The sequence below is a fragment of the Nesoenas mayeri genome, assembly GCF_963082525.1.
Source record: "Nesoenas mayeri genome assembly, chromosome: 4".
Lineage (NCBI taxonomy): Eukaryota > Metazoa > Chordata > Aves > Columbiformes > Columbidae > Nesoenas > Nesoenas mayeri.
Window position 1 is genome coordinate 50,672,648 of NC_137540.1, and position 23,782 is coordinate 50,696,429.

A 23,782-nucleotide genomic window follows, 5' to 3' on the forward strand; every position below is an offset into this window, starting at 1 on the left:
AAAGCACAAACTGTCTCATGGGGATGGATAAGAACCGAAAGGTCAGGGAAAACTCTGACGCTCGCTACAGCAATTTCTTCAGTAAGTAGCTGCCAACAGGACATAGAGTTCATGGCCCCTGCTCACCAGGAAGATGAAAACCTCCAGGTCCTTGCTCTGCACTCTGCTTGCATTTTGATGCAAGTCAACAAAGGAGGCAGGAAGGAAGATGCTGGGATGTATTTGATGCAAGCTTCTTTGAGAGACAATGCCAGGCATCGAGGGGAGAAAAGTGTTTTTTCAGCTTGGGCACTCTAGACACTTAACATTCCCCTTCTGAGGTACCTGATCACTTCGTAATCTGACAGAAGCCAGTTTCAATATGTATACTGCTGAGATCCAGATCTGTGCTTAGTGCTGCACATTAGAACTATTTTTTCCAGAAATAGACTTCCATTCAAATAAAGGCCTGAGGCTCTATATATAGCCACACAAATTTCATACCTGCCTACACAGTGGGCTACAAACTACTACTGTCCTCCATGATCCTGGTAATATCGAGATGACTGGAATTTTTGCTTGTTGTTCTTTGAGGACAAAGTCTTCATTTTTCAGTCCTAAGAGGACAGTCAGAGTTACAGCTGCAGCTACACCAGTTAATGTTTGTTAAGAAAGCAAAGGAAGGCTCAAAAAAGCATCACGAGAAGTGCTGTGTAAGTAGTCCTACTCTGCAGATCAAAATGCCCCAGGCAGGAGTAACTAGCCAGCAGAGGTACCGAAAGCAAGCATCTGGGCAGTATGAAGCCATTTACCCTACTTATCCTCACTCCCATTTAATGTTAGAGTGAACCCATATTGCTTACTGTCCCATAAGACACATGAGGCAAAAAATGACTTGGCTTGCAGGACAGCAGGTCTCCACAGCAACTAGACTTCCCTCTGCTGACTCTGGTGCAGAACAGTACTAGTATAGCACATCATCCCTTAAAACCACAGCAGCAGTGCTCTGGCTTTTCTCCAGAAGCTGAAGCCAGTAATCCCAGAATTCCTTTCAGTATCAAGGTTTACGGCATTTGCCCTGAGCAGATGTGGCACAAAAAGAGGGAAGCGACACCCTTCCACACAATAGGATCTGTCTCTCTTCAGCTTCTAGCATGAGCTGCCTTTACCACCGCAGTCAGATCATTGCACTTTGTTTTCCAAATGCTGTTTGCTGGGCAGTTCTCTAGAGCTGTTATCCCAGACTGTCTGCAATTTAACTTTTACACCTCTGCACCAAATGTTTTTCATTGTGTTTTGACCTCTCGGGTTCTGCACAGCTGAATGACCATCAGAGGAACGGTTCCTGGAGAAGCAGGCCTGACTTCTCATCTCTGTGTTATTACAGAGGGACACAGCACAAGCACACCTGCTGTGTCACGAATGCAACAGTGACAGAAAACGTGACCAGAAGTGAATGCCCTGTGAATATTTGTCCAGGCAGGCCTGTGATTTGTTATTATCATTTCATGTGTTTATTATGATCACAGTTAAAAACTCCAGTAAGCACAAAAAAATAAACCAAATAAAGAGTTGAAAAAAACCCCAAACAACTCAGTAAAACTTTACAAACAACAGAAGAGCACTAGTTTTTCTTGAGTATGTTGTACAACTAGTACAAACTTAGAAGCAAGATTTATGAAAATTCAGGAGTGGTAGTAACTACTAGCTCTGTAGAAAGCAATTTTCCACCTACCAAGCAAAGTTAGTTCGGTCTCAAGCCTGATGGCAGATGCAAGCAGCAGCTCCTCTCTATTGTCAATACTGGTTTCCGCCAAAAAATGATGATTTAACCACTCTGCATATTCTGTATCTCTCATCACCTACAGAGGCAGAGAAAACACAGGGCATGTGTTTATATTGTGTTTCCAAAGGCGCCTAAAGTGTCCTCACTTACTTCTGCTGTCCACATGCTGAACTGAGAAGTGCAGCCCCTGGCCATGCATACTTATTTGCCGCAACATGCCCACGGATTCAGCACAATGTTCATAGTGTCAAATTGTTTTCCCAGGGTTCACAAGCCAAGTTACTCACTGGCACCCTCTAGGTTCCTGGGGCTGCCTGACAGATTTCCATTTAGATGGCAGGTAGGGAGGCCAGTGAGCACAGCAGAGCCTCCCTACTGCTCTCTAATTGCAGCACTGACACAGCCACAGAATCACTGCCCGGCGGTGTACAGCTTGACGACTGTACACCTACACAGCCTGTACCCTCACTTTGCATGGGGCTTTGTAAAGAGGTTTCTTGCCTGCTTCAATCCCTGTGGAATTTTACTTCTAAGCAAGCTTTGAATTTAAGATGGAATCTCAAAACATCGCGTAAGTTTTGCATCCAGAGCTTATAACACTGTAAACTGTTCATGAAACCAAATAAAACACGTCTGACTTCATTTTTCCATGACTGGAATTCCAACCAGGATAAGCTTCACACAAAGAGACCTGCTTAGGACTCTTGAAGAAATATCAGGCTACTTGACAGCCCCTGTTACAGAATTAGGCTATTAAGCTGCTTGGTATCCTAAACTGACAACAACTATGGCAATCTAACAGAACTCAGGACTTGGGACATCTTGCAAATTCCTTCTGAAAGAACATAAGCATAAACAAAATGTAGGAACAGAAGCATCTGTTTAGAAGCAGTGATGTCTGCTCCATTGGCAGTATCACTCAGGTTGGTCATACACTGTAAACATTCTTGAAAATATCAATTAAAAGGAATACCTTCTTAGCAACACACAGAGTACGCAGTCCTCTTCTGGCATAGTCATCCAAATGCTTCTGAGTTCTCTCTTTGATCTTTTTTTGTTCCATTTCTGAATTTTTATTATCTACTATAATGGAAAAAGCAAAGAAAAGAAATTAAATATGCATTCTTAGGCTAGTTTAGCAGAAAATTTTGAAAGTCTAAGTATGTTTTTTAAATAACAAAATGTTATCAGGTTTTATTTTAACTATGAATGTATCTTCATGCTTGCACTACATACTGTGGCTATATTTACAGTGAGCATGCAGTGTGCCAGTCCACACAAAGTCAGGGGGATCCTGTCTGGTACTGACACATCTTCGGATGCCACCAGTATATCAAAATGTTTTACTAAAATAAAACAATTTTCTAAAATGAACTGTGGCACAGACAACCAAGCAGCTTTACTGTCACTGGTCTAGTGGGAGGGAGCTAAAAGGGCAGTCACAGAAAAGCTTTTTAAAAAATTTAAGGGGTTAAGAGGCGGACTATTTGGACAGATATTCAACTCAGCTAACTTTGGACATGTAGAAGTCAAGTTCCAAGTTCAGCTTGAGAATCAAAGTAAGGAGAGGAATCTCCAGAAATGAAATTACCCCCCTAGTACAACAAAAAATTCTGGAGGTACTGTTTGTGCCCCATGGCCTTTTGTCTAGACTTTAAATGGCTAATGTTGGATGAGTTAAAATCCACCCTTGGAACTGGAAATATTCCTCTTCCTCACTGGGACTGAAGAGACAAATCAAACTCTCTTTTGCAGAAACCAAGTCTTTAAAAATAATTCCTTTCTATTACTTCCCAAACAATTTAAAAACTCCCTTGGAACATCTTGTGAACTTAAATATATTTAGGTATTTATTTCTAACATACACAGATAATACTTCCTCTTTACTGCCTCCAGTTAAAAACCAATGACTGTTCGCTACAGTGTGTGAATAAATCAGTTAGTGCTTGAACAGCATGGTGCATCCCTCCTGTGACAGATCCAAAAAATGTTTACCCCTGAACAACAGGGCCCAACAGGAGGCACCACACAACTTCACAGATGATATTATTACATCTAGAAACACAGAAATAGTCAGTACTCAAACGAAAAAAACTTGACAAGCACAGAGAGGTGACATCTGCTACTGGTACCTCTCTCCAACAGCTCAGGAACACTAGCACAGGTAAAGGCGAAAAAGTATGTCATCCTAAGAGACACCACACTGTGTAGCAGATGCCAACTATTCAAGTAGATGACCTTACTTGTGTAACTTCAGTTACTTGTGTAACTGGAAATACTTCAGTTGGCTCCAAAGAGTCTGCTTAGACACTACTAAATCGTTTGAATAAGAGCTCCTCTCAGTTTTCACACCAGCACATAGCACAGCCATAACCAGGTGACAGGCAATACTACCTTTCTGGGTTCCCTATAAAGAACTATTCACAGATAATAGTTCTGCTTGTTTGCTGGTCTCTTCTCATGAATTAGGCCATCTCTTCAACTGTACTGAAGAACAGCAAAGGTGAGCAAAGAATCAGAAGTTCTATAGATACCTTCAGATGCTGTTCTCAACAAATCCATCATGACTGAATCTGCACCTTTTGTGTAAACCACCACTTTGTTGGAGACTGGATGCCGAACCACCACTGACATCCTTTTCCTCACTGAATCAAAAGGCAGGATATGCAAAAGCTGAAAAGTTAAAGATCCCAGACCTGCAAAATCCACAGTTACTCGATCTGGAGTCTTAGACTGTAAAATACATTTATAAGCCCTGGCAGCATGAACCAAGGCAGCTTCATCTGGACTCTCAGCTTCATAACACAGTTTAGGTAAGGGAGACAATTCAACAGATGACACAGCACTGTTGTGTTCAGAGCCAGCAGCTACATTCACCATCTCTAGTTCTTGAGGCACTTGCGAATTTTCGGGGCTGTCTGTATTGTGAGGTTCAGCAGCCCTTTGGGCAGCTCCATCCAAAGCAGGTGAAGACAGTTTTGTTCTGAAAATAGCCAGTCTGCTCACAAAACTATTGGGGCTTTCAGACGATGACTCTTTTACACTCGGCAGAGGGGAAGAACTTAGTCTCCGGACTGACAACCTCTGGAACATCTGCCTGATTTCCTCAAGAGATTTAATAGGCATCCTACCCAGTGGAGAGAGTCTCATCTGAAACAGAACAATTAGAGAAAGCATTTATGTTAAATTCTTCGTATTTTATCAAACTAAAGAGGGACACTTACAAACTATGTATGTTTCTTAATGAACACAGTATTTTAAAATTTACCACGAGTTTGACCGCTTATATTAAAGATGGCCAGCTCAATTAAGCATATAACCATGAGTACACCAAACAGCTTCTGTAACAGTTTCATTATTCAAACCAAAAGAATTATAAAGATACTTCAGATCTAAAAACCGTATGCATTCCAAGTTTGATCCATGACTCCATTTATGCTTCTCTTTAGAACCATTTCAGTAATGAAACAGTTAGTATGACATTATAACTTTTAAAAGTTGTGGTAAATGGAACTAAAGGCTTTAATTCTTGTTCTGAATTAACAAGATACCTGTGAAATCAACTCCATACCCCTCACAGTAATGAGCCACAAGCACTGTCAAAAATACAGTACCTTATCAATATTTTTTAAATGTCTGAACAAAAGACGGCTTCCCTCTCACCAATGTTAGAAAATTTCTGTTATTCAGAAGAGTCAGGTAGTTGAGAAGAAGTTTCTTCTCAAATTTAAGTGGAACCTCTTGTGTTTCAGTTTGAACCCATTACCCCTTGTCTTAACATTGGTTGTCACCGAGAAGAGCCTGGCTCCATCCTCGTGACACTCACCCTTTGTACATTTGTAAACATTAATAAGGTCACCCCTCAGTCTCCTCCAAGCTAAAGAGACTCAGCTCCCTCAGCCTTTCCTCATAAGGGAGATGCTCCACTCCCTTAATCATCTTCGTTGCCCTGCACTGGACTCTCTCCAGCAGTTCCCTGTCCTTCTTGAACTGAGGGGCCCAGAACTGGACACAATATTCCAGGTGTGGTCCCACCAGGGCAGAGTAGAGGGGAAGGAGGACCTCTCTCAATCTACTAACCACCTCCCTTCTAATACACCCCAGGACGCCATTGGCCTTCCTGACCACAAGGGCACAGTGCTGGCTCATTGTATCTCCCTAAGGGAGCACTGAAACGTTCCATTGCCTTGAGCTCTTTCATGTCGTTTCCTAATCCTGAACTTGAAAAGCTCACGTCACATTGTCCCTCCCAACCTACCTACTAGTGACCTGGGGATCTTCTCTCCTGATAGCAAGTCATCCAGAAATATTATTCTCTAAAAAACTGAGAATCTTGCCTGTATATTTTTCTGCATCATCTTTAAGGAATGGCTGATTAGGAACTATGAACACACCTGCCCCATCCACACGTGGATGTGTAGGCTGCCTGCTACACATTCTGGGAATGCCTGGAAGCACGCTACAATACCAGGCTTATTTATGCATAGGAGGTACTTGATACTCCAAAGGATATCTTTTGGGAATGTCTTCAGCCATGGTTGTCGGTTCATTGCCTAAATAGACACCAAAATCTAATCCTGCATGTGTCAGAAACATTTTTTTCAAAAGACAAAGTCAACAAATGGAAATCACCAGGGGATGGAGGGAAAGGAAATAAAAGCTCATCTTTGGAATTATCCTGCAACACAGTCAAAATTGATAAAAGATGGAGTTATGAAAATCCCACTCTAAAAAAAAATTAGAAAAAAAATTGTAGTGTCTTTAAAAAAAATACTAGTTTGTGTGCTCTGAAAACAAGTGGTCTCAGGAAGACCTAAACACACTCCAGACCATTAAACCAGGACAGTTTAGCAAATGCATTGTACATTCCATGTGAGATCACTTTATGTCATACTGCAATGCATTTTTTCTTCAGATTATTACACATATGAAACTTGATCTTCCATGCTTTCGCTGGAATTCTGTTCAAATAATCAGGGAACAGGTAAGAGCATTCTTAGTTCCAGTATTCTGGGAGTCTTCTGAGATTATTCTTATCTTTCAGACAACAATAACCTAAAGGTAAAGGTAACCTGAGTGTTAGGGTACTCTTAAAGGAAGTCATGAACATATCTGGAAAGAGATAGTTGGAACATAGGAAAAAAATCACAAGTGCAGTTTAATCTCAAAATTTGTCTTTTAAAAGTTATGAACAGTCTATACAAGGAAGCAAAAATATTGAAGCCAAGTTTCTCTGCATTGGAAAAACATTACCAGCATCATATTACACATTAACTCATTGTATCCTATCGGTTTACACTAATGTCCTTCTTTCTAACAGGACCAACCAATACAGGAGAAAAGGATAATTTTTTAAATGCCAGTTAATTGTTTTCTCCTTTTGTAATCAAACCAAAGGGAGCTCATTTATTTATTAATATGGCCAAATAGACAAAAATAAGTCCTTCTTACCTTCTGACGTGGCTGATTGGGGACCGAAACTACAACAGTATTACAAATTGCCAGTGCAAGAAAGAAGTCAGTGATATACATTGTCTCCAAAGATAACTTGCTGCTGGCTTCTTCTGATTGTTGATAGGAATGAGAAGAAATCTGTCTGAACTTCTCCAGCAGTTGTGCATCTGGCACAACATCCGTTTCCTATTGATGAAATGAACAAAACTGTCCATTAGGAGATCAGTTACAGATGAATGAAGTGTAGAAGCTCATACAACTTCCCTCCTGTCGGATGCAGAGTCGATTACACTATGAAAAAGAGGAACACTCTGGTGTCTTCACTGCCTTGTGCTAGCCCATTAGAAATGGCAAACTTCATGCTCAGACAGGTAAACAGTGGAACCTTAGTTCAGACACTTCAACAGAGATTAAATATGATGAATGCTACTGAGACACTTTCACATGCAGAAGCAGAGTTTTTACTGCTTGTAACCTCCAATAAATATTGGTCATCTAGATATTTCATACTAAAACCAAAAGAAAATGCTAGAAATCTCCTAAAACAAAAGAACAAACTGCTATTAAGATGAAGCTGGTCATTTTAGCTGGAGTGACCAAGGACTTAGAGAAGCAAGAACCAAAGCACACACCTACGTGACCCAACAAACATCTGCAATGCCAGCTGTAAATAGGATGCAGACAAACAATCGTGGGAGGCTCTGGTTTTGATGGAAAAGAGAAAGGATTTCTCTGTGATCAAATGGGGGTAAAACGATATTCCTTCACGAATCACTTCAGAAATTTAGCATCAAAACCAACAGCTTTTACTTACAATGGGGCTGCTGAAAGCAACATGTCCTGAGTGTGGCATATCACCTGCTCCATTTTCCCTTCCCAACACAGGGGAACTACCAGGCAACTGGTCCAAAGACTTTCTGTTCAAAGGTTCATTCAAAGCTCTGCAGTTGTGCCCCTGCCATTCTGACATATGGATCGAAGTGCCGCACTGATGATCAGCTGAATCCTCATCCTCTGAATCCATCTCTTGATAGGATTCCAACCTCTTTGCTATGGACAGGGAAACAGAATTATTGTTCCATGAGCAAAATCAAACTCGTCTAAAACACTGTCTGGAGGTTCAGGAAACAAATCTTTAAAGTAAGCTATTTAGTATATAGTTAAGAATAATCCACCATTTATGAAAAATAAATCCCATAACAAGATGTCACACTGACTTCCTGTTTGGGACACTGCACTTCAAGAGCAACACTCCACTGGAGTGAATCCAGAAGAGAGAGGAAAAATGATTAGGGTTCTAGAGAACACAAGCTGTGTGGAAACAGTAAAATAAGTTGGAGTTTCACAGCCTCTAGAAGGGCATGTTAATGGGAGTTAAATATTAATAAGTGTCTTCAAGTACAAGAAGGGCAATTGCATAGGGAAAGGAAAGAGCCTGTTTTCTATGCACGCTGTGGGTGATAGGAGACATAATGATCATACACTGTGTCAAGACAGATTCAGGCTAGGTGTCAGCAAAACTTTGTCAGAGGAGACGTGCCATAACATAACGGAATGCCTGAGAAAGCAGTAAATTGGTCATCACTGGAGGTCCTGAAGAAACAAAATAAAATATTCATAAGCAATGATAGCAACAACTCGGTCTTAGGCCAGAGAAACAGGACAAGATCACCTCTTGGTGAGGCTCTTCTAGCCTAATTATTTTATCGTGGATCAGGATTGTATGCCAGTGGTTTGACAAGTACAACTTCTAACGGGAATTCATTGAAACGGTGGTTTTTATCCTTTCTGTATGGGACACCCCCTCACACACACGTACACATTTTCTGAGTATTTAACTGAAAAGAGGGTTCAATAAACAAACTTTGTATTGACATGTCTAACACCTTAGCACCGAAAGTACGAATGCAGTTCTGTGCCCCAGAAATCTAACTTGGAAGATCAGCGGTGTAAAGAGTCTGTAGCAAATGGAAACATGCCTATGCTATCATGTGCTTGTTAGGAACATACCCAAGTGTTTGCACTGGAGTTCTGGGACAGTGTTTGACCGCATGCAAGAGGTTGTGGTCTCAATCCAGACACCACTAGATCACTGTACACTATTCAGTTTTTACCTGTCACAGTGAAAATAGCATGCAATGACCATACACTAGCAGTTCAATGTCTGCAGCCATTGACAGCATGAAAAACCTGTTCTGAGAGCTGTGCATTACCTATTTATTTCATTTATCTGTGAATACAAACAACAGCATCCTAGGAAAAAAAAAAAACCAACAGTATTCATATACAGACATCTCCTGCTACACCACTAATTCCCTGTTTCTTTTTTCTTATTTACGGTGGCAGCTAACGTACAGAAAATAAGTGAAAAGTAGGATATTATTCTGTTTTATGCAAACAGGAAACCTATCCACAGTTCACAGTCCCCAGCTCTGGTGCTCAAATGAGATGGAAACAGGATTTTCATGTCACTTTTGTGTCCTTTTCCTCCTAGCCAAAGCACGGAAGATTAGCTATCTTCAGGAAATGAGATACCGCATTTGTTAGACTGTTAAGTTCGCCTTATTTCCTGTTGCCTTTTCTTTCTGCAATATAAATGAAAGCCTCCTGTCTCTTATCCTGCCATTCTGATGAGTCCAAGGAAAGCAGAGAGACCAGAGTTTACACCTTCCTCAGCAGGCCATCTCCCTGATGTCAACATGAATTTAATAAAACAGTTCTTAAAAAAAAAAGCTAAGTGGGAAGGTAACAAACTGTGGCTCTCCACAACTACCAATTTTAATGTCCCACATGTGGAACTGACACCTCTTAGCAGAAAGCAGCAACAGTGACCAAGTAGGTGTTCGTAGAGGCAGGTTTGGACAACACATGCCCATTCCAGTATGATTCCCAGCTGCTGAGAAGCCTGCATGCTCTGTCTCGATTAACATACGCAGCATCCCTTGTAACCCCAGACTGCTCTGCTGCCACCATCCAAAGGGCACACATTACTTTTGACAGAACACTGCATAGGGGCACCCATATAGAGGACTACACTGAATTGAAGTAATAGCTGTTGTGTGCTTCACTCATGTGCACCTCTTTACTCTGGGCAATACAGATATAAATACAGAAATATATGTATGTATGGATTAAGTGGACTGAATGCAAACAACTGCACTGTCTTGGACTATAATTCTTACTGTAGGTAGCAGGAGCCTTACAAATAGCACCTCTCTGCAACTGAAAAAATGTAAAATGGGACTAAAACACAGGACCTCCAACATTTTTCAAACTGATTTTCAGGGCTCACATAATTTCCAGATTTGTTAGGAAGAAGCACATGCTCACCCTTGAGGTAGAAGACAGAGTACAGCAGGAAATAATTATAAACATAATTAATACACTCCTATTTTTGAAAGATAACTCTAAACTACTAGCAGAAGTAAGCAGTAGACATATAATACTTTCCCCATATAATACAATGAGAAGATCAGCCACAGATACACCATTTGCACTACACTTTGGTTTATCACTTCAGAAATATTTTTCCTTCCTTTAGTAAATGCTCTGAAAATATATTCTACTTTTTATTTAAGTTGCTCCTTCACAAAGTTTGAAACTTAAAAATATTTCTTCACACTTTGCTGTTGTCATCCTTCCCAGTAAAATTATGGAAAGCCAAAGAAGCACCTTCACACTTTGCTGTTGTCATCCTTCCCAATATAATTATAGAAAGACAAAGAAGCACCTGGACACCCACACTGTAAAATTTTCAAAATATGTGCAGAAATTACTGTACAAATGGTTTGTAACCATCTGCTCCTGTGACACAACAAAAGAAGGGCTTAACTGATCCACTGCTGTGGCCAGCAGGGTGTGCCTTTTGCACACAGTTGTATGCAGCAGTTCTATTTGGCAACAAAAGCACCAAAACCACAAAGGGGGGTTCAAGACACAGCTGTGCTTCACCTGTCCACCTGTCAGCACCTCACCTTTGATCTCAATGGAACACCTGCTTTGCTCACCAGCAAAACAGCAAATGTCTGCAGCTAATAGCACTTACATACATACGTATTTGGATTACTTTATCCTCAAGGGCAACAGTATGTCAAGTCAGAACCTTGAGATAGACTACACACTGTTATGGCAGTCAACAGGATGTTTGAACTCTAAAATGACAAGTAAGCATGGCACTCTAGTTGAAAAAAAAAAAAGATAACTGAGATAGTAAAGACTAGATGGGCAATTTTCCAATGCTCTGGGTTCTGAATATTGCAAGGAGAGAGGTAAAACACAGTAGGTGTGACTTCTTCCAGAGTGAGCAAAGAATAATTTTTTTGTGGTATCAAATATGTTGGAACTTAACTAGCTGCAAAGCAGCACTTTACATGCAGTCTTCAAGTCTCTTAACTATATATCTCACATATATAAGTCTCTTAACTATATGTAACACTATATATGAAGGGATCCAAACAATGGGGGAATATGCATGGCTATTAGCAGGATCAGTGTGAATTTATGCCTTCCATGGGTATGTATTGCCCTACAAACCTCATGAAGTCCACTGAACCCCATAAAAACTTGCAGCTTCCCTGAGAAAAGAAAAATGACCCATTGTGAACACAGGTTTAGTGCCTTACCATTTTCCTCATGGCAATACTCGTGTCCTGCAATGCTGCATCTCCGAAAAACCATCTTATTTTCAGTGAGGGTTCCAGTCTTGTCAGAGAAAATATACTGAATCTGGCCAAGGTCTTCAGCAATATTCAGTGCTCGACACTGAATTGTTGAGTTTGTTTTCTCATGGTAAAAATCAATGTCATTCTGTAATAAATAAATTTGTCCCAATTTGACAATTTCGATTGAAACATAGAGAGAAATCGGGATCAAGACCTACCAAAACAAAACAAGAAGATCAAATGAAACAAAACTCTTTGGCCAGTTACAAACATAAGTAGCTCCACTGAAACCAATGAGTTACTTCAAGGATATAAATGAGAGCAGAATATGACCCATGTTCAAAGCAGACTGAAGTTACCTGTAATAAAATGATCATTGTCCAGAACATATTGAATCCTGCTAGTGCTGGAGGAATCCATTTCCCATCTGGCTCAGGGATGTTAAAAAAAGGTATTTCCAAATACCTACTTAACCAAATTCCATGGCCTTGAAAACAAGGAGAAGATAAAGTGAGTCAGTTGTATGTAAAATGTATCACAGTTCAGGGTCATGGTGTTCACTTTTAACACTCTGCAGTTCTCTCTAAGCTTGTGAACTACTATTTTATCTCTTGAGTTTTTCCTCAACAGGAACCCCATTAAAATTAATTAAGTATCAATGCATACATGAACAAATACCTTACATATATTTCCATCAACAGCACATCTATACAGTATATCCTAGAACTAAAGGAATACTAATTACATTTGATACACACCTTTTTTTTTTTCCCCTAGAAAAACCTTTGCCAGTTAATTGTATTTTCCTTGCTTGTCCGCTTTCTAGTTAGCCTGTGAACACCATGTCATCATTATTAAGTATAGTCTGAAGAAGTTTTTTTAAACATGTTTTAAACACTTTTTTGATTTGTCATAAGTCAGTCTGCTTAGATTTACTTAAGCTCACTATTCAATCCATCCCTAAAATATCAAGTCCTTTACAACTCCAGTCGCTTTAGACCTCTCCCCACAATGCTGTACATGCATCTCCTGTTACCTGAAAAATCCTAAGTGGGAGTTTTGCAGAGCAGTTAGTGACAGAAAAGAGAAATGAATTGGAGAAACTGGCTCCAGACCTAAGAACTTGTACCAGAAACACACTTCTTGATCACACTCCAGATTAAACATGACAACATGAACTAAAACCTGGCAGTATCCTCAACTGCTATGGAATTACACATGGACAAAGACAGCTTCTGAGATCGGTTGTTAAAAAGAATCGGTCCCAAAATAAAACACTAAGTGTTGTAGGCTGAGAGAGGAAAATAGCAGGAGTCTGCTGATTCTCACTTACCTATTGCACCAGTTAAACACATCAAAATTAGAAGCAGAACACACCAAAGAATATCAGTGTTCACTTTTCTTTCCAATTTACTGCGCTTGTAATGAGGGCCACTGTTATTCAGCATGGCTTTGGTTTCATGACCTGTAACCACAACACAAGTTGAAGTTCTCTAAGAACGGCTATCAGAACCACAAGTGCTTTATATTTCTAAAGCTCTGGGAAATGGCACATTTCTGTTAACTAATATTTGAACACAAATTTTAAATATCAGCAAACTAACTGTTCCTGCAACATAAGAATTCTGTCCTAAAAAGAGTCAACAAGCTAAACCAAAATCTGTCATGGATACATTAATACTGTCAATAATGTTCCTTCCTATAGAAACATACCCATTCTTGACATTTTCTATGTTATTTCTAATATTTTCTACAAAATCCTGTGCCTGCATTACAACTGTCTGGCTGGATAGATCATATTGATTAGTTTAAAAACCTCTGCTGTTTGATACAGAACACCGAAGAAGAGCACTAGTTTCAGTTTTGGACCAGAAAAAAACCCTAAGCATGCCACGCATGTCCATGCCCGTTTCAAAACCAGCGTTCACCACCACAACAGTTGAGGACAGCGACCTCTTCACATGGAACAGAGTTGGTCTCCGATGAATAACCAGACACATAAGTTTTTTACATTGTTAAAATTGAAACAAACTTAATCCAGACATGCATTCTCAACATTTGTTGCTACAGCTGCCTTTCGCTGGATCCAAGCTTTCACTCTCGTAATTCCCCTTTGTAGAATACTGTTTCTAGGGCACATAACTCTATCTTGTTTGCAAAGCAATCTGTGAAAGCCAGGGCGGTTCACTAACCTGCATATACCACTATGCCTACAACAGCTTCTGTGTTTCTTACTGTGCACCCTCGGAGCAGTAAGTTTTCCTTGCTGAGGCCCACTCGATCCTTGTTTGAGTGCTCACTGGAAAAAATACACATTACTTCAGCTGTAGGACTCCAGCAATTCTGAGTCAGGCTTTGCAAAACCATTACGGAGCAGACTTCCCAAAGGAGCTGCTAGTCACTGACTCCCATTCTGTTATTTCTGATCAGGCTTTTCAAAAGAATGTGGCAACATGCATGCAGATCATCTTTGAAAAGCCAGACATGTAGGCACCTGTATTAAAAGTTCTTGTATTTACAAGCCTGGTGTTTGCCAGCTGGCATATGAGAAGTAGGCAACACTACTGAAAAGAGCTGAAGACAAACACTGGAAGTCTGAAAGCCTGACTTCTACTTGGATTGCCCACATCAGAAAAAATTCAAACAAAATACAAAATCCCATTTTAAATATACTGTGAGCATCATTACTCCTGTGGCATACTTTCAGTGCAGGTAGGTCCACTGTTTGTCAAGGTGTTTCCTCAGAGAATAAGATTTACGGATATTTATTTTTTGGTTTGTATTTCTAATGTATCAGAGCCCCCAGGGAAGAATATAGACATTAATCAGTCACCCCGGTATTCTGTTTTCCAACTGTATAGAAAATCATAAACCCATAAGAATACAGGACACAGTCACAGTGGTCAAAAGGAGTTCGATAAAGTCACTGGTGGTTACACAAATCAGAGAAGGAGAGGAAGCTTCCATTTCCAGTTGTGAGCAATGCAGCTTGTCCGGCCAGGCCATTGTCCAGACTGAATACTGTAGATATCACATGTTATTAAGAGCAGATTTGAAACAGTTATTTTGAATATGGAATACACAATTGCAAAATAGCCTGAGCTAAGATATTGAACATATTCAATAAAAAATAAAAAGCACTAGTAGGCTTTCCCAGTTCACAATCTGCTGCTCAGAAAGCCCTTCTGGATGGAGCTCCATGTGTTGGGCTGCACCCAGAAATGCAAATGTAGTGACTTCTATATATACAGTCATTATTTTTTAAAGCAAATGTTACAAGCTCTCTGAATATCAGTAAGAGCATCGAAGCAAACAATAAAAGTTTAAAGAGCCACCAATCCTACTTACACAAAGCCTTTGAAGCGACTGAGGTCATTATTAGGATTTTCACACTCTATTCTACTGGAAAATTTTTCTGGATCAATTTCAGAGACCTAAAGCCATAGGAAAAAAAACACAACAAAACAAAAAACAGAGAACTCAGACAAAATGTGATGGAACTTAAAAAATCATAAATTCATAGGTTCACATATTACTATCTAACAATTTAGCTTCAAAACTGTTAAGTTGCTCATGTTGTTAATGATCTGCTACTCAGTGTAAATCACACACAGCATGGATGGACTTCCTAGTAAATATCAAATCCTGGCAAACAGCAGTTGAATTGCTGATATTTTGAGAACACTGGGGAGAAGAAGATGGGTAGAAGAGTAAGAAGAAAAATAAATGCAATAAGAACATCTGAAAAGCAGAGATCTCTCTGCAAGTAGAGGTCATGTCTTCTCTGCAAGTAGAATTTCTTTTGAACAGCCATTGTTTCCAATACTATGACCAGAATACTATCTGTGCTAATGCAAAGAAAGTAGAACTTTTTAATGATGCTCGAGCCTTACCAGTACTGAACAAAGGGCTGTTATGAAAAATTGGAAGTACATGTTGTGAATAAAGAGCAGGTGAGCTCTTCAGTAAAAAGCCAAGCAAAACAAATATCCTTTATTAATAAAGAATAAAACCTGACAAGAAGAGAAAAAAACAAAAGGCCTTATCTTAGAGTTATCTGCAATTGCACTTGCAATTTAATTTCAATTAATGGCATATGAGCATGCCTCTAGCCTCTGGTATAACAGAGCCCTTTCCAAGCCACGTACCTTCCTCTAACTCTTTGGAAAGTAATATGTTCTACTCTTTAGAAAAAAAGAATTACCAATTTAAGGTTTCAAACTGCAAGGATAAATCTGTAATTCATAGGTGTAATTGAATACTGCTACATAATTACAGGTCTCTGAGAAGGCTGAACTCCCATAAATAGGTGACTTCACACTGGCAGAATAGCAACTGCGAGGTTAAAACACAACACTGCAAGTAGAATTTGAAACACATACTTTGTTGCCTTGATAAAAAATTATATATTTTTTGCTATGGTTTGCTGTATTTCTTTATTGCACTGTATTAACCTGAAGTCAATATGAACATAGCCTTAGACAGACAGATACCTTCAGACTGTTAATTTAATTTACTATGAAAGACTTCTCTCTCCACTGACCCTCCTTATGTTTATTAGTACAGGAAGTACAACATTTCTGTAAAGTGTTAGATGGTATAATTCACTCATGCTTTTCAAGCATTTCACGTCATACAATGGTTACACAAAAAAGAGCATGAAGAGAGTAAGAACTACCCCCAAAAGGAAGTAAAATAGCCAAAGCAACCGACTCTTTTCTTCTACAGCCTGGAAACTCCTCCAGACATGTACTTGCAGTGAAAGCATCTTATTCCTGATAGACTACTAAACCATTTGACTTTGTCAAACAATTTGTAATAGCAGTGAAGGTTTTAGTAAGAGCTTCTTGCAATATAACTTGAAATAGCAACCACAAAAAGTCAAGGTGTAACTTACACTTGGCACAGAAGTTAGGTCTATACTCTGCTAGTATAAAACAGAGGTGACAGAAACTATGTCCAAAAGCAAGTGTCTTGATATAAACACTCCAGTCTTCCTGGACTGTAAGTTTATGGTCTATATTTGTTCATTCTAATCTTAACTTTGACAAAGCAAATACTGAGAGTAGAAGATTTTGCACCTGATTTCTGGAGCTGTTTTCCTATGTTTCCTGGTACAGAAGATTTCCTAGGGCAGAATTAAAATTATTTGGATTTTGTGTAAAGGTCCCTAAAAAGGGGGGAAAATAAAGATGGGAACTGAGTAAGGTAGCTTGGAGTGATAAGCTCCGCATCAGACTCTCTCACTGGAATGGTAAGAGAAGCAACTTCCCAAGGCCGTGCCTGCTGCTTTGGCCATGCTGTGTTCCTGACAAACTATTGTTATTATTATATGGTTAGATAAGATGGCATGGGAATGGAATGGGTGCATAGCCAAGGTGGAATAGGAGACCTGGCATCTCCTTCCACCAGCTTGGCTTCTTAGGCTGTGTGGAAGACAAGGACAGCACTTTCCTCTCCAGTAGGTTTGAGGATGCTGCAGCTTGACTGGATTCAGTCTGACCACAGAGGCTGAGAAGGAACAGACCAGTACGGTCCTGTGGCCTCTCTTACAATGTCATAGGAAACATTCACTGCTCACAGCGACTTAGTGTTAATGGCACATTAGCTACTTCACCCCACTGAACCTGTGCTTGGTTCAGCTAACCATGCGAGGTGTGGAAGGAAAAGGAGACTAATTTCTTCTTAATTGGAAGCAACATTTGAGTATCTGGAAAGCAGCAGAGCAGTATCAGCTTGTTTACCAAATAGCTCATTACCCTCAGGGAGAAGGTCTTCAGCTGTTTTGTGTATTTCCCCATGAATGCCAAGGTAGTTGGAGACACTGTGTTCTGTGCCTTGTTACCTGCTGTTACCCAAGAAGCCTTGAGTTACTTTCTCAATTTCTTTCCTGTTGTCATTTAAGCATAAAAAAAAAAAGCCATTCTAAATTGCCAAAATTAAATTTGACTACAAAAGTCTCTGCTCCTGTTTCATGCTTCAGTTTTGCCATGCCTTCTCTTAATGGGAGTTCAAGTGCCAGAACAGGTGCCCCATTGGTAACTTTTCTAATTTTGTTTCTACTTGCTCATTCACAAAGAAGCAGGACTTAACACCCTTGCAAACAGGTTAAGTCATTTTAGTCCTTGTCTTCAGATTTTCTTTAATTTGATGTAGTTTATTCCTTAAGAAACAGGGAGGTCAGGCAGTAAGCCTCTTACACAGCACTGCCAGTCTTACTCAGCCTGAGTTTACAAGGACAAAGGCTCTGGCTGAAACGCAGCTGGTGAGGCACTAGAGATCTGTGAAGCTGACTGTGGCTCTACATTCAGCGATCGTGCAGTCCTGACAAGAAGATCCTGCAATTACTTTGCTGGGTTTTTTTTGCATTTGAGGACAAAAATGAAGAGTCTTGAATGGTGAGAGAATTGTTGCTTTTTCTGGACAGTATGACTCTTCCTAGCATTCTGGAAAGAGAGAAAACAGTCTCTTGAGTGAGACTAAACTCATACCTTGGTAGCAGGAGCTGGTATAAGATCAAGGCCACCTCAGTATAATGTAAGCCTGTAGAACCATTTGAACTTTCCCTTGCATAATGATACATATCTACAGAAATATCAAACAGTCCTTTCTGCCTTATTGTTTTAAGATTAAATCAAGGAAAAAACAAAACAAAACAAAACAAAAAAGAACACATGCCACTGTAAGGGGGTAAGAAACAGCTTTGTTTATGGATATCACATCATGGCTTTGGTATTAACGATACTCGCTGAGTAACAGAGGAGCCTTAACGTACAACAAAGTGCTCCTCCTCATTTCTCCACTGCTGCTGGCAATTCAGAGGCAGTTCAGGCAATTTTATTTCCAGAGGACTAAACAGTCTGTTCTTATGGACAGCATCAAGTCTCCCTGCAGTTGTCTTCAGCACAGTGCCAGCAGTACCAGGTGTGCTGAAGACTGCAGAAACGCCAGGATTCTTTGCTTCTTTGATACCATGTTCTCTGTACCAGCCTCTAGCATTCTGTCTGCTAGGTATAACACCAAATAAAGTTTATTTGTCTGGTATTAAAATAATAGCAGTCATCTCTTCCGTATCTGAAAAGGCCTTTATGAATTACTTATAAAGCCTTAACCACATGGTTTCCACAGTTCAAAAGCATAGTGCCACTGATTTCCCACCACTACTCAGTATGTAAACCCTCAAAGACCCAGTCATGCTCAGTCTTGAAAGGGAGAGATGACTCGGGTCACGCTGTTCACAGTAGGCTTGCAGCAGAAAAATTCTAAGAGTTCCAAAGGTTTTATAAATCCTTGAAAGACTAGAATTGGAGCTAAAAATACATTTGCAACATGAAAAAAAATAGTTAAAGAGAAAAGATAATATCTGCTCCTCTCTCTAGGTCTTTATACAGCACAGAACTCTCTTCTAAAAAATTCCAGTTTCTCACATGTGACACAATATGCACCATAAAATATGTCTTTACCTGAACACTGCATTATTTGAAATAGATCTCTTTCTCTGGGTTAACTGAACATGCTCTAAAATAACTCAAGTAACAAACTAGAAATTACCTAGTTATTTTGTTTTCAGATAGGGTTGCTGAGCTATTAAGAACTAGGTAATCTAGAGGGCTGGGTTTTTTATTTGGTTGGTTGCGTTTTGTTGGTTTGTGTTTGTTTTGTTGGGAGAGGGGAGGTGGGTGGGTGTTTTGTTTTTTAGTTGACTGTCATGTCAACTTCGTTATACCACTAGAAATGCACAATTATCACCTGCTCTGAGTATCCTCTCACCACCTGCCTCTGCTTTAGATTAGTTTCTCCATCAAGGCCCACTGTTTCAATGTAGCAGATCCCATCCGGATCACTAGAATATAACAGCACCATGTCAGCAGGAATTATTTCATTACGTGAAAGCCGGATGAAGTCCCCAACACTGACATTTTTCCAGCATTCATCCATGTATTTCTTCTCCTTCCTGAAAAACATAAAAAACAGTTGTTTGTTTGTTTTTACAAACGCATGAACTGAAAGCTCAGAGAAACACACTATAACTAGAAAATTTCTCTAATAGTTAATTTATGCTTCCAAGTCCTTAAAAAAAACTCCAATGAGATAGTCTGTTAGCTCAAGGTGAATACAATTATGAAGAATTAGCTCTGGGGTCCAAGCCCTGTTTTTCTGGGAATTACATTCCAGGCACCCTCTCAGAATTATTTTAACTCTATTTAAAATTCAGCCCACTTGTTTCCTGTATTTTCACTATTCCAAGAAAGCAAACAGTGTATTCAGGATTTCTCTTTGGGTCACCACTTTTTCTTGCAATTATGCAACCAATAACAGCAAATCTTTTTCCCTTCTGATAGGGCCTTTCAAAAATGTCTGTCTCCTAAAATAATTAATATCTAGCAGTGAGCAAAGAATATTCAACAACCACTTCACTGATGCTCTGAATATAAATACTTGTATTTAGAGGCTTTAAAAATATTTTTTCTATTAATTTTGAAGATAAGGTACTAAGACTCTCTAATACCCCAGGAAGTCAATAAAAGCTCAAGCCTACGAGCACTGAGTTGAAATTCTTTATTAATATGAAATATCCAGGCATGATGTACCTAAGTTTGAACTGTTTTCAACATTTCATTTACAGCTACTGTTCTGTCCTCAGCCCAGATGAAGAATCTTGCTTTTATGTAATCACAGCAGCTGTGATTACATAGATAGAAGCTGTGATTGTGCAAACACAATCAGGTTTAGGGCAGTGAGCAGGATGCAAGGTGAGCCTGCTAGAGGCACACAGTCATAGGCTAATGCAATAGGGGCGATGAAACACCTACAGTTGCTGTTACAAGCATGGCACAGGTCTGGATGCAGTATGATTTTGCACAAAGTATTACTGCCTTCAGTGACTGTCTGGCTTTTCTGCCTTGCACAGCCTAACCCAAGAGCTATGTTTAAAGAGAGGAACATGTACTCTCTCCACAGTCTTTGCTTCTCAGTCATCCAGACTGGGATGTAGTCTGGGCTGTGCTAGGGCTGTCTTGCACACTGTACTTCCTTCCCTGCTTCTCACTGCAGGCTGGCTGAGCAGCGCACACACCCCCAGGGGTTAGGAAGCGCACCCAGCTTCTACAGTGCAGACATAAGCTTCTCAACGTGGCCATTGTTTGAACACTGGCACCCACCTGCTAGCTTTAATCAAAGTGCTACCTATCTAAAATGCATCTGATAGTGAAACAGAAGCAGACACTTCTAATGACAAAGAAAATGTCAGAAAAATATTGCCTGTATCAGCCTTTGCTCCCACTCCTTTCAGGGCTGCATTATCTGACAGTACCCTTTAGAAAATGCTTATCTACAAATAGAAGATACAAAGCCCACACAATTAATTGGTGTACTGACGACTGTTTCTCCAGTGAAGGTAAGGTGGAGGCTGTTACATTGCTTTCAAAGTGCAAACAAAGCAAAAAAAGGAAGCAACAAATGCTGACATAAAATTAAACCAATATAAGCCACATCTGTTTTCTCCTTAAGATGCTCATCACTAGTTTTCTACACAGATGGAAAACTGGCACAATGGAAAGTATGTAAAGCTTAATTAAAGCTACAGCCACGTCTATCACAAGATGGATAGATACAAACAACACTACAGGAATTTTTTCATACCAGTACCTTTCCTTGAAAAGAATTAAAAAAAAAGAGTTGAAGGAAAAATTTCTGAAGTAAATTAACAAAAAAACACCTAATAACAGAGGTAAACAGGAAAAGGGAAAGAAGATTTGCTGAAATAGGATGTGACTCTCAGTTACTGCAGGTATGACTTGAACTTTGATGGCTGTAAAGTGCTGACAAAGTAAATCTACTCAGGAGACTGAGCGAGCTGAAAACTAGTTCATTTTTTTTGCTGTTTAGAACTACCTCTTGGGTACTGAAAACTACATCAGCATAACTTTTTATGTAGGCCAATTTACCCCATTATGAAGGCCAAGTAAGTCCAATTAGGGTTCAACACCAACTGGAGCAGAATGCCCAGGTCACTCCACAACACCACCCTTTTACCTCGCCCTCCAAACAGGATGGAAAGGATTTGAGAACCCAGGAGGGCGGTGGGAGAAAATTACTTCCATAGCCAGCTTGTATCTAGAAGATTTAGAGAAAGGATGGAAATGGAAAGGTAAGCAAGACAAAATAAACTCATAAAGAAAGCAAGCAATGGCATCACTAATATAGTAAGACAAAAATATCAGGTAAAAAGTTGTCAATTTCTGCCACTAACTTCTACAGGAAATTTTCAAAGTGAATTCCAATTTGCAAAACCACGGAAATACCTGGAAATTAGAGATTTTGTGACAAATAATAATAACAGTCTTTCTGGTTTATCTCTTACCTGCTATATACTTTGGTTAGTAAGTTGTTTATCTGTTTATCCATTTTGTACTTTGAGTAATCTTCCAGACCATCTTTCACTGCAATAATTGTCAGAACCGCTGCTAGAGGTAGCATTGTAATTTCTTTTTGGAAGGCTTCCACCAGAGGAACCCAATTTAGGACAACTAGAAATAGGAAATACAAATTGGCAACTCTGAAAAAAATAGAAAACATGGAAGTTAGCTATGCCAGCAGACAGACAGTGGTGCTAGCAGACAGTCATCCTTATTCCCCCACTTCATGCTATATAAACACTTAAGTTAGCAGTAATTTAACTTTTTTTCACCCCAACTGCAATTTAAGTAAGTATCCACAACTCTGTTTTCACTCTCCAGTCAATAGATTACTTTGCTGCACACTTGCTTAATATGCATGATCAGAAAATGGAGAAACAAAGAATTTTCCTGTATTTTCAAACTTGTCCTGCAGACATGTCTTCTAGTAATGATTGGGTGAACTTGCACTCCCTCAAATTTCCAGGTCTTTTAAACTTAATTTTATAATCTCCTGGGGGAGATAACATGTTTTAAAAGGGAGCCATCCTACAACCTCCCTGCATAACAAGCAGAAGGAGGAGGAAAAAAACTGGCAACAGACATGAAAGAAGGGGAAAAACTCATTTGCAGGAAATGAGCTGAAAATCCTACTGCAGATTGCTCTGTGGCAGTGCTCCAAGAGTAAGGAATATTTCAATAACCTGAAGAACAGAAGTAGTGGAAATTACATAGAATATGGAGAAAAGGATAAGCCCAACACTAATGATTCTCAAGAGACTTCGGCCAGATAACACAGACCTTTTCAGAAGTGACAGGCAGGTCGGGAGGAAGAATAATTTTTTAATACCTATCTATATAGCAACACACACATTTAAATAAAAGGATTCCACTTCAGGAGAAATACCACGATCAAAACGAGTTCTTTACCTGTGAAACTGTTCAAACAAATTCCGTGGTAAAAAATTCAATAAAGTATACTTAGTAGTCCGTATTTTGTTGTTCATGTACAGTTTTGATACTTTTTCATACTCTTCCTTAAAATGTCCCAAACAGGGTATTACTATCCTATGTTTGCCAACAGTTTTGGATGATTGATAGCACTTGTTAGTTGAATTGTTGCTGCTGCTACTTTCTCCACCCTCTGTAGATACCAGTCGCTGCCAATGGTATCGGGCCCAGCGGATGGGATCCGCCATTGTGCTTGAAATGCTTTATAATCCAAGAAGCGTCCTCTATCTAGAAACAAATTAAAATACAGCAAGTTAAGTAACAATTCTGTAAAGGCTTTTCAACTAAAAAGTCACAATTACAGATTTAAATAAGCCTAGGAAAAAAGTTATTTTCATATTTTCACTAAAAAACCTCACAGTTAAGTGAGGTCAGGAACCTCTGCTTCAGAGCTTGAACTTATCTGAATTTCAGTCACCCTTTCAGGATTCTGGAGTTTGATTCCTCTGTTTAAAATGCACACTTTTGTAATAGTACCTCATGCAAGTAGCCCA

General features: G+C 39.6%; 1 protein-coding gene across 1 annotated transcript in view; it reads right to left on the reverse strand.

The window, feature by feature from the left end:
- Window positions 1-23,476, reverse strand: part of ATP10D (ATPase phospholipid transporting 10D (putative)) — a gene marked incomplete at both ends in the record, with an annotated part of 35,293 nt that extends 11,817 nt beyond the window's left edge. Inside the window, 13 exons of the mRNA XM_080343859.1 lie at window positions 1,715-1,841; window positions 2,739-2,848; window positions 4,300-4,915; window positions 7,217-7,405; window positions 8,034-8,269; window positions 11,842-12,025; window positions 12,240-12,367; window positions 13,214-13,345; window positions 14,073-14,179; window positions 15,229-15,314; window positions 19,651-19,834; window positions 22,244-22,438; window positions 23,208-23,476. Of these exons, the coding sequence (XP_080199985.1) occupies window positions 1,715-1,841; window positions 2,739-2,848; window positions 4,300-4,915; window positions 7,217-7,405; window positions 8,034-8,269; window positions 11,842-12,025; window positions 12,240-12,367; window positions 13,214-13,345; window positions 14,073-14,179; window positions 15,229-15,314; window positions 19,651-19,834; window positions 22,244-22,438; window positions 23,208-23,476 (2,563 nt within the window). The remainder of the gene's footprint in view (window positions 1-1,714; window positions 1,842-2,738; window positions 2,849-4,299; window positions 4,916-7,216; window positions 7,406-8,033; window positions 8,270-11,841; window positions 12,026-12,239; window positions 12,368-13,213; window positions 13,346-14,072; window positions 14,180-15,228; window positions 15,315-19,650; window positions 19,835-22,243; window positions 22,439-23,207) is intronic.
- Window positions 23,477-23,782: the final 306 nt, after the last annotated feature.